Below are 11,021 nucleotides of genomic sequence, written 5' to 3'. Positions count from 1 at the left end.
ACAGCTAGGCATTCAATAACCAAATAATCAAACACTTGATTTTAAGACTTCAGACTCATTTAAATGCTTGCAGCTTTACTCTTCATACCACCTTCCTAGAGCAGCAGCCCACAGGAAATGTTTGGCTCACTCACGTCATTTTAATCATATACACTGCAAATGTTTATAGTTATGCATCAGGCGGTCGCATGAACGGTTTCAGCTGCAGCTTCTTAAGCAGCGGGGACAGTGGCAGCACGATGTCCATGTTGATGTCCTTGTTATCATGGCAACACAGGGCTGAAGAACAGTGCTACCCTCCGGCGGGGGCGGGGGGGGGGGGCTGCCACGGGCTCCCAGCCAGGCACCCTGCCTCAGTCATTTCCTTTCATGGCCTGGCCAGAAAGATCCACCCCCCCCCGCCACACACACACACCCAAAAACAACACAACTGTTGCCCTGGCCAGGAGGCTCGATTATAGCAACATCCAGTACACAAAAAAGTGGTGGGTTTGATCCTTGGTCAGGGCACACACCTATGTTGTGGGTTGGATCGATGTCTTTCTCTCCCTTTCTCAAACAATAAACATACCTCCAGGTAAGGATTAAAAACAACTTTTTGTCATGCTTTATTTACAAGAGGCCTGCTGTAGGGCCCTTACCCTCCCAAAACTCACAAAGGGGTCCCAACAAGGCCACCTCATGCTTAAAGGACTCTTGAGTTCATCTCTCCAGGAAGCTGAAGACCCAAGGGAAATAATCAACAACACCCAGGCACTAATTGAAACTGTGAGTATCTGCGGGGGTGAAAGACTTAGAAGTGAGGGTCTTGCGCATGTACGGGCGGTCCAGCTACAATGTGGCTTTTGCTTTTCCCCAATTCTCCCAGGGCCCTGGGGGCCCCCCAGGAGGGTGGGGACGTGGTGCTGGCCTCTCCGGATGTAAGGGCTCAGCCGAGGTCTGCATCTACACACTGAATCCTCCTCCCTGGACCCCAGTGAGCTCACACGTCCGTCTCCAACTCTGGCCTTTCTCGTGAGCTCCAGGCCCTCAGTCCCAGCTAACTGTGTCCAAAGAGGACTCTTGGTTCACCCCACCCTGAATGCTACCTCCCTATCTCCTTTCTCCACGGGCTCAAACCTACAAGCCTTCCTGGACTTCTCTCCTTGCTGAACTTTCCTCAGTGCAGTCCATTGCCAAGTGCTCCGTTCTACCATTGGGATAGCTCCAGAGTCCAACTGCTTCACGCCCGTCGGTGGCCACCACCCCAGCTCAGTCATCTCCTCCTGCCTTCAGTCCCCTCACTGGGCTCCCAGCTTCCACCCCTGCTGCTAATAATCTGTTCCCCCTCAGGGCAGACAAAGAAGTTTCTGTTTACAGCATTAGCCCATGAAACACTCCTGCTAAGAATTTTCAGTGCACCTGGAATAAAATCCCAACTCTCATGCCCCTGCCCACTTGTCTCTCCATTTGTTGGCTCTGACTCATCCCAGCTCCAGGTGTGAAGGCCACCTCTCTGTCCCTAAGACATGTCCAAGCTCCTTCCTGTGCCAGGGCCTCTGCAGCTGTCATTCCTTGTGCCTAGACTCTTGCCTGCCAGTTCTTCCCAAAGCTGTCTCCTTCACTTCCTGCAGGTGGGGCTTAAATGTCACCTCCTCAGAGATGCCTTCCCCGACCACCCTGAGCCCCCTTTTACTTTTTCTTCATAAGCTGTTCCACAGTGTATATATAACTTGATGTGCTGTCTTCACGGTCTGTTCCCTCCTCCCCACCCCCTGCCCCACTCAATTGTGAACTCTAGGAGAACAGGGACCTTGTCTTCTGTTTCCACCCCCTCCCCCACTTCCCCAGCACCCTCCACGAGGGGCCTAGTACACAGTAGGCACTCAATAAATACATGTTAACTGAATGATCGCAGGAATCCCGCTGCCTAGCAGTAACTTTCCAAGACCCGGCCGGCCTCATCCCCAGGCCCCGGGAGGTTCCTCGAGGACAGGGCGAGGCCAGTGGCGACCTGGCTAGGTCCCGAGCCCAATGGCAGGGTCGAAGAGGCACGCTCCGAGGGCTGGCGCAGCTCCTCGCCGAGACTGCGGCGCAGGCGGCAGCGGTGCCAGCCACGGCGGATCTCCGACTGCACCTGCAAGTGGACAGCGCTCAGAGGCGGTGCCTAGCACGCCGTTCCCGGAGTGGCCGCCAGAGGGCGCGGGCGGTGGGTCAGAGCTCTCCCTACCTCCTTATTCATGAAGCAGTAGAGGAAGCCGACCAGCAAGCCCTGTCAAACAAGGCGCAGGGTTAAATTGGGGGTTGGGGACAGCATTTATAAACACCCCTTTAAAAGCTCGGACCCTTGCCAGGCCCCAGACCACCACGGCTGCCGCTACCCTGGTCGTAGACTTTTGTAGTCACCTTCCCCCTTGTTCCCCGCTCCCCACACTTCCTCTTCCCACCCGTTGCCCTCTGCGGTTGGCTGAGCAATAAAAAGGACTCTGCCTGTGACAATCCCTTCGCTACTTTCTATCCCACTTGGGCAAGTTGCTTAACCCCTCTGGGCCTCAGTTTCTTCATCTGGAAAATGGGATAATACAGTGGTGGTTGTGAGAGAATTGAAGTATTAATACGCAAGAAGCTGTAGTGCCTGGCACACAGTGTTAAACCTTTTTCTTATTATGACTTATTTTTCCATTATTATATATTAATAATCATTATAATTATTAACAAACCAGTTGTTTATTATAATTATTGGTATAAGTTAATTTTAATTCTTGATTATAAATTATTAATAGTGTTATCCGTTTTATATTTGTATACATTTCACATAGAAATTTAAGTAAATATAAAATCCACTTATATTTATAATAATAAATCACTTGACAAATTAATACAAATCAATGATTTGTATGTGTTATTGGTAAGCTATTACTTGCCTTATCTCCTTCCTGCTCCTGCTGGCTCCCCCGGTGTCAGGCATGCCAGCCTTCCTCCCTCGTGACAGATACTCTCTCCCACCCAGGGATCTTACATTTTAAGTTTCTCTTACTGGAACATTTCCCCCAAGTTTCTGCCTCGCTCATTCCTTCAGATTCTTCCCTTCTCTGCTCCAGTATCTTTGTCTCAGCGAGGCCTTCCCCTGAGCTCCTGTCCGTAACCTCACCCTGCGCCTCATCCTCACCTCTATTTTCTTGCTTTTCCCCCTCTAGGTACATCTTAACATCTGCCATTGTGTATATTTTATTGGGTTGGCCAAAAAGTTCATTTAGTTGTTTTTTTTTTCTCCCAAAGGATGGCTCTAGCCGTGCTTAGTTGTCTTTAACTTCATTTGAAACAATTTGCTTAGATTGCATTGTGAAAGCTGTCCTATCAGCATGGATTTTTTAAAAAACTTATCAAAATTGGTGAATTTTTGTGCACACTTTAATATTGAAGATGGGAGAAAATACACAACACTTTTGGCGTAGTGTGCTTTATTATGTCAAGAAAGGTAAAAATGCAACTGAAATGCAAAAAAAAAAAAGATATGTGCAGTGTATGGGGAAGGTGCTGTGACTGATCAAATGTGTCAAAAGTGGTTTGCGCAGTTTCTTGGGGCTAACGACATTTTGGCCAAATGATTCTTTGCTGTGGAGCTGTCTTATGCATTGGAAGATGTTTAGCAGCACCCCTGGCCTCTACCCACTAGAAGCCAATAGCAGGAGAGAGCCGACATACTCAAAATGTCCAAATCAATAAAGTTATTGGTGAAAATGAACAATATGTCTTTTATTTTATGGGAAAAAACCAAATGGACTTTTTGGCCAACCCAGTATTTATGCAGCGTGTTTAGCATCTGTCTCCCACTAGACCATTTGGTTGCTGGCCGTATACCCACAGTGAGCTTGGAAAATGCTTAGCACATAGTAAATATTCAATAAATGTTTGCTGAATTGAATGAAATGAACAGGCTTGTGGGATGAAACTAGTGTTAGCACCACTTCAGAGGTGAGAAAACCGGGCCCAAGGAGGTAAAGCAGGGTGGGGACCTGCATTAGGGGAAGCAAGTGCAAGGCTGGCCTTCAATTTTACATTTTAAGTAACTCTCTTGCCCACCTAGTTCTGACCTTCAGGTGGAGGCCACAGAGCTGGTAAGTGACAGACCCCAATTGGGCCCCAGCCCTGTCAGGTCTTAAAGCCCTAGATCTTCATCAGGAGGCAGTCAGCACTGCAGAGGCCTCCAGTCTCCTGTCTTGATCCCTGCTGCTTCCTCAGCTCAAGACAGCGCCAGCTCGGGATTTCGCGTAGAACGAAGGAAGTCCCATCGTCACACCCACCTCAGGGGCGGCGCCAGAGGATGACTGTAGCCCTCCTGCCCCTCCCGGGAGAAGGGCCCCCTGTGGAAGGGTGTAGCCCCGCCCCCAGCCTGAGCACCTGGAAGGAGCTGAGGAAGATCTCAAAGCCCAGCTTGGCGAAGCGCAGCTGGCCCCGGGCCTGTTCCTCTGTCAGGGGAGCAAACACCACCTCGTGGACACCCAGCAAGGGCACCAGCGTCAGCGTGGAGCGAGCCAGCCTAGAGGTGGAGGGTGGCAGCGGTCCTGTGGCCCCGGGTCCCCGTCTCACTGGCCGTCATTCCCTACTTCTCCACCACCCTCCCCTACCTCAGCCGGTAGTCCCGGTAGCGCATCTGCCGTGTCCTTAGCTTGGACACGAGGATGCCAAGAATGCGGATAAAGATGAAGAAATTAATCTGCGGGGAGAGAAAGAGGCTGAGCCAGCCGGATCCTGTCCTGGGAGGTAGCGGGTGGCGCCCCTCTTCCCAGGATGGGAAATCCGTGAAGACGGCCTGGAGGAGGCAGGGCCGGCCATACCAAAATGGTCATGAGGATAGGGGTGCGTATGATCCACCAAATGGCCTTGACGTCGTTCCGCTCCCAGCACCTGCAGGGGTTGTAGAGCTAAGAGACTGAAAACCTCTAGACCCACTGTCACTCACTCACGCCCTCCCGTCTCCCTCAATCCTTCCTTAGTGCCACACCCACATTCCTTTCTAGCTCGTCCGTTACTTTGCTGGCCCTGCCCTCATCCCGCCCCTTCCAGGAGCCCTCGAACACAATCTTTCCAAGCTGCCATTTCTTTAGACCCCCGCCCTCGTTCCCTCCACGCCCCCAGACGCCATAAGAACCACCCCACGTTTCCATCACACCCGCCCACGTGCCTCAAAGCCCCGCCCGCCTCCCAGACCCGACCCAGGCCCCGCGACTCACTGCGTGTTCTCGTACAGGTACCTGACGATCACCCAGGGAATGACGAAAAGCGCGGGGGCCCCTGTGCAGACCCCGACCCCCGCCCCCCACCCCGCCGCAGCTGTCAGCACGCACACGGGCCCCGCCTGGCCCAAGACCCACGGAATTCCCCCGCCGAGGTGGGGAGGCAAAAGCCTAGAGAGAGGAAGAGATTGCCTGAGGCAGACCAGCAGGGCAGTCGGGGAGCGCTGGAGCACCGGGCTGGGCAGGGGCCAGGGTCGGGGCTCACCCCAGCCGAGGAGCACGTAGCAGCGGAAGTGACCCCCATCGGAGCCTCCCACGAGCACCAGGAGCCTGTGCAGGTAGATGCCCTCCACCAGTAGCCACGTGTAGCTGGCCCCCACGCAGTACTGGGTCACGACCTGCGCCGTTCTGCAGGCGGCTAGAGCCTAAGGGTGGCCAGACAGGGGGAGGGGGCAGTCAGGGTGGCCGGCGTCCCCCAGCTTTGCTGCACCTGGTCAACCCTTCACACACCCACAACCCCTCCCCGCCGTCTCTTGTTATCAAATATTCTCCCACTCTCTATCACCAAAGGACGGTACCTGGGATGGGTTCCTCTCGCCCTATATGCACTCTCCCCCTCTAAACTCTTAAACAATTGGTACCTTCCATCCCGCTATCGGCCTTCTCCCAGACCCCCGACACACTGTGGCCTCTCCCCCCCCCCCCTATCGCCTTCTAAGAAGTGAACTACCCTGCCTCCCCAAAGGTTCCTCCCATCTCATCTCCTCTTAGCACCAGCAAACGCATTCTCCCCACCCACCGTCTCCTAACAACTGGCTGGGGCCAGAGTGGCTACCAGATAGTTTTTCTCACCTCTGTCCTCAGCCTCTGACCTCTCTCACCTTGTCTGTTAGTAACAAACTGGTATCTATCAAACCCCCACCCCTAACCAGCTGGTTTCTCCCATCCTTTCTTCTCACCTCCAGCAGAAGACTCCCTCCTTGGTGGAAAAGTCCAATGATTGGTAATAGAGTGAAAGAGAATGGGAAATTCCAATAAAGGGAAGTGATTGGGGTCAACAATGGAGGAGACTGAGTTGGGAGTCCCTGTCCAAAAGTATTTGGCGTGGTCAAGAGAGAGAAAAACTGTTGATAGCATAGCGGGTAGCAAATAGATTGGGAACCTCCTAGCCTACTTCAGGGGGCAGAATCCCAGCTGGAGAAGGAGAAGGATGATGCTCACCCGGTTCCACAGGATAGGGGCCTGGTCCCCAGGGGAGGGGCCAGGTGGAGGTAGCAGCCGGTCTCGGGTGAGGATAGCTGCTGCCCGCAGCATGAAAGATGTGAACAGGTTGATGTGGATGTAGTTTCGAGTGCAGTGCAGCCGCCTGGAGATTTGGGAGGCAGTGTGGGCACTCCCGGGGCCCTGTGCTCGGCCGCGCAGAGCCCCTTAGACCACCTCCCAGCCATTCTTCCCGCAGAACCGCCCCTGGGTGCTTGCTGCTGGTGGAGCCTGACCACCCCATCTTAGCGGGGAAACAGAGACTCAGTCTCTGCCCGTGCCACTCACGGTTGGGGGTCCCACCTGAAGAAACTCAAGATGAGCAGGGCTAGCAGCAGTGTGGCCAGGGACAGGGAGTAGCCCACAGTGTAAACAACCTGTAGCCGCTCCAAGATCAGCCTTTGGTCCTGAGGGGTGCGGGGGAACACACAGGTACAGGACTCAGCTCATTCCCCAGGGCCAGGAAGGGGCCGGATGGACACTGCTCTTCTTGCCTAGCACCTCAATTTTCTCTTGAGGATCCAACTACCCTTATTTGAGTGGAGTTAACTCCACCCCGCAGCTCCAGGGCTGGGCATGTGACCAGCCAATCAGAGCGTTCTAACCTCCCTCCCCGCCCACACACACTTACGTACAGAATGATTAGTCCAGGGTGGGACACATCACCCAAACCAGGGCAATAAGAGACGTCAGGCCTGTAAGTTTGGAGCTAGGTGGGTACTTGAAATATTGAGGGGATCACTTTATAAATTACATGATTGTTTAACTACTATGCTGTACACCTGAAACTAATATAAATAATATTGAATGTCAACTGTAATTGAAAAATAAAATTTCAAAAAAGTCAGTCCTGGGACATTATGCTGGAACTATTGAGAACGAAGCTCAGTCTCTCCACAGTTTCGTGGTTGGTGGGATGTGAGCCAGGTGTTAATGGTGAAAACCTTTTCCACTCCACAGAAAAGATGAGAGCAGCACAGAGAAAAAAAAAAATAGGCACAATATGATGAGCAAAAAAGAGGTTTCCAACAACATCATTTGAGCACCTAAATCCAGCTGTGCTTGAAGCTGTGGCCTTATACTTTTCCAGCACAGAAATAAATACATTTTGTTTTCCATCAAGCAAGTATAAGTTCAGTTTCTAGCACTTGAGACCCAGACTCCTGAACAATACAAGGGGTTCAGGCTTGGTCTGAGGGGGCTGCTTCTTTAACTCTCCCTAGACATCCAACCTGAATCCCTCACCTCTTCTTACCTGGAAGGTCCCATTCTTCTCTGGGTTCTCACACTGAGAATGGTCTCTCCAAGGTCCCCACTGGCCGTCACTGCCACACTGGCGAAGGACAAAACCTGCAGCCACTGTGGGGAGTTGAGGGAGGGAATCAGAGGTGCAGAGAGAGGTGGAGATAGAAAGACTAACTGTGAGTCAAAGGCAGAGGGAGATAGCAAACGTGATGCTGAGGATAAGCCCTTGTATGGAATTTTACACGTATTAATTTAATACTCATAAGACGCCTATGACGTTGGTACTACCATCAATCCCATTTTACAAATGAAGAGACTGAGGCATAAAGATGTTAAGCAAACTGCCCTGGACCACATAGCTAGTTAGGAAAGGAAGACCAGGATGACCAGAGACATTCAGAAAAAAGAGAGAAATTAAGAACCCCATGGTCCTCAGAGAGGTAGAGACAGAGAAGGGGCATATCCGACAGAGCCAGGATCCGGGCGACCCAGCCAGTGTTGGACAGACGGAGGAGACGCCCAGCTGGACAGAGAGGAGCAAGAGATGGCGTGTAGGTGAGTTTCGGGGAAGCGATGTTTGGGGCAAGGGTTAGGAGCTGTTTGTGCAAGGAAAGGCCCGCGGTCCGGGGGACACCTCACCGTGACGGTGCCAGGGCAGGTACCAGGGGCAGGACGCACGGGCAGTGGTGTTGGGCGCAGTGTAGTCCCAGCAGACGTACATATCGAAGGACCCATTACAGGCGAGGCCTGGGGTGGGCGTGGGGGCCAGACGTCAGCAGGACCTACGGCACCTCGGGCCCAATGCCTCTCCTCTTTACACCCACAAGTCCTGCCCTCGGCCCGCCCACCTGGAGGGGTCCATCCCTGCTCCGTCGTGGCTCCGCCCCTCAGGCCCCAAGGCCCTGCCCATCCTCTTAGCCCTACTCTGGCAAGTTCCCGCCGCGCACGTGCTTCCCACTCCGTGAGGCCCTTCCTAGGCTCCGCCCCCAAACCCTTTTGCGGGCCACTTCAGACTCCACCCACGCAGTGCAGCACCGCCCAGGACCCCGCCCACTTCAAGCAGCTTCCCAAGCTCCTATCACTAATCTTAGTTGCATCGCCCTCAGGTCTAGGCTCTTCCCACCGAGGCCAAGCCCACCCAGGCCTTCCCGACCCAGCCCGTATCACCCCAGACAACTCTGTCAGGCCCTGCCCGTTAGTCCTAGGACCGCCCCAAGCCCACCCTCTCAACCCTAGCCTTTCCCGGGCCCCCAGCCCGCCCCCTCCCGCCCAGCGCGCCCCCTCCCGCAGTCACACCTGCTGGGGGCTCCGCGGCTTCCAGCGTCTCCTGGCACTCCCCGCGGTAGCGTTCCCAGCGCTGGTATAGCTCCCCCGCCGTCTGCCCCTCAGAGCCTGTCTACGGAGAAAGAGAAGGGAGGACCCCCCACCCCGACCGACCTCCGCTCCCAGGCTGCATGGTTCTCGTGGGCCAGAAACCCTCGAGGGGCTTGGAGGGGCTGTCCTGTTTGCCCGGGAGTCTTGGGTGGCTGAGAAACCTCTTCTAACTCTTGAGGGGCGCCCTGAAGCCACCTGGGGAGCTGCTGCGGGGGACTGAAAACCTTCAGGAAAAGTGGGGAAAGGGTGGCTGGAAGCCGTCAGGAGGATGCGCGAGGGAAAGAAGAGGGATTGGAAACCACCATCGACGCTTGAATCCGGACGGGCGGGGCAGCCTTCCCCTCTCTGCAGTGAGGGACGACTTAAAACCGGTCCCAGTCCGCCCTCCAAGCCTTGAACTCCCGCGGCTCCTCGGGTCCTCACCTCCGCCTTCTGGAGCAGCGGCCCCAACAGCGGGAGCAGCAGCAGCAGCCGCCGCTTCCAGGGCGGACAGTCGGGCATGGCGAGGGCCGCGGGGCTCGGGGGACGCGGGGCAGGTCGCGCGAGGCAGCCAGCCTGGAGGGTCGGAGGGCGGTGTCAGGAGCCTCCTGCCTCCGCCCGCAGCCCCCGCGCCACCCAGCTCCGGGACGCGGGCTCCGAGGCAGCGCCCCCCGCCGCCCCCACGAGTGACGATTTGTGGGGAGCGGGGGAGACGCGTGAGGAGGGGGTGAGGGTGGGACCCGGCACGGCACGTGATTCCCGGGCCCACCCCCAGCTGTTGCTGGAGCAGCAGCGGTGAAAGGGGAGGGGGTTGTTTGCTGAGGGCGTGGTTGTCCTAGCGCTACGCTGGGTGGAAGTGCTCCTGTCACCCGGAGTCTAGACGTAGAGACTTCGGGACACCTGGGGACCGTCTTGGAGAGGAGGGCACCGAAGCTGTCAGGCACAGAGCTTGAAATGACCCTTGGATTTCCCACTCTCTGAGCCCAAAGGGTTTTCAAATCGCGGTTAGAAACCCGACCTTATAAAACTTTCCCCGCAGTGGATAAAGCCCAGAGTGGATGGGACATCTCTCTTCCTAGGGACTAGAGAGGCATCAGACCCTGGGCTCAGATCTGCAGGGGCCCAGGGGCCTGGGAATCTGTGTCACGTAGAACACCCCTGGCCCAGCATCACGCAGGGAAAGGGGAGGCAGGGGCATCTCAGAGCAGCCAACAGACACCAGTCGGAGACGCATGAGACACATGAGGGAGGCACCGAGCCTGAGACAGAAGAGGTACAGCAAGGACCAGAGCCCAAAAGGCAGAGGAACAGGCGAAAATGTGGGCCGGGAGATAGCGAGGAGATAAAGACATGGAGACAGACTACAAAATGGGGGAAGAGGTAGAGGTACATAGCCACGCAGAGGTTAGACAAGGATCGGGAGACAGATTGGGAAGATACCGAGAGAGACAGACAAGAGGTTAGAGACTGTGCAGAGAGAGAGAGAGAGAGACACACACACACAAAGGCATGGGCTAAGAGAGAGGGACCCAGAGACTTGAGGGGGCCATAGCGGTAGGGGGCTTGGGCTGGGATTTGGGGGGCCTCACCTGTCCTGCTGCTGCCTCTGCTGCTGCCTCCACTGCTCTGCCTGGGCTCTGGAAGAGGTGACAGCCTGTGAGGGTGGGAGGGGGCGGGGCCAGGGCTGGGGGGGGACAGGAAGGGGGAGCAGGGGCCAGTCGCCTGTGAGTATCACAGTCACTCAAGGTCACATGGGAGAGCAGTCCTGGAGCCATCATCCTGAGGACCCCCCCAGTGCAGTCCCTCACACTGTCCCACCCAGCCATCGCCCGCGGAGTCTCAGGCAGTCCTGAAGTCACACGCACAGCGTCACACACAGTCCCATGAACCGAGACACAGAGAGGCTCAGCACAGAATGTCACATACTGTCCCTCACAGAACATGTTC

The 11,021-nt window shown here is 55.2% G+C and overlaps 1 protein-coding gene across 1 annotated transcript; it reads right to left on the bottom strand.

Annotated features, from left to right (window-relative positions):
• Positions 1 to 1,909: 1,909 nt before the first annotated feature.
• GIPR (gastric inhibitory polypeptide receptor) lies at positions 1,910 to 9,596 on the bottom strand. Its single transcript, XM_054588472.1, has 13 exons — positions 9,519 to 9,596; positions 9,018 to 9,117; positions 8,361 to 8,468; positions 7,732 to 7,835; positions 6,780 to 6,883; positions 6,438 to 6,582; positions 5,482 to 5,641; positions 5,214 to 5,274; positions 4,818 to 4,887; positions 4,608 to 4,696; positions 4,381 to 4,519; positions 2,210 to 2,251; positions 1,910 to 2,116 (listed from the first exon to the last, which is right to left on the bottom strand). Exons 1-13 carry the CDS (start codon positions 9,594 to 9,596, stop codon positions 1,910 to 1,912), a joined length of 1,407 nt encoding a protein of 468 aa, XP_054444447.1.
• Between the last annotated feature and the right edge of the window lie 1,425 nt (positions 9,597 to 11,021).

This window comes from Pteronotus mesoamericanus, unplaced genomic scaffold, assembly GCF_021234165.1.
Source record: "Pteronotus mesoamericanus isolate MK-2021 breed Mesoamerican mustached bat unplaced genomic scaffold, CSHL_Meso_final scaffold_137, whole genome shotgun sequence".
Classification (NCBI taxonomy): Eukaryota; Metazoa; Chordata; class Mammalia; order Chiroptera; family Mormoopidae; genus Pteronotus; species Pteronotus mesoamericanus.
The sequence above is the reverse complement of the archived record's forward strand: the minus strand, read 5'-3'. Positions and strand labels throughout refer to the sequence as shown.

Excerpts from the sequence above, each read along its gene's own strand:
- GIPR (XM_054588472.1), bottom strand. The coding sequence starts at position 9,596 with ATGCCCGACTGTCCGCCCTGGAAGCGGCGGCTGCTGCTGCTGCTCCCG. Across the intron at positions 5,642-6,437 it reads CCCCTATCCTGTGGAACCGG|GCTCTAGCCGCCTGCAGAAC; the intron begins GTGAGCATCATC and ends GGCCACCCTTAG. Across the intron at positions 4,520-4,607 it reads TACCGGGACTACCGGCTGAG|GCTGGCTCGCTCCACGCTGA; the intron begins GTAGGGGAGGGT and ends CTCCACCTCTAG.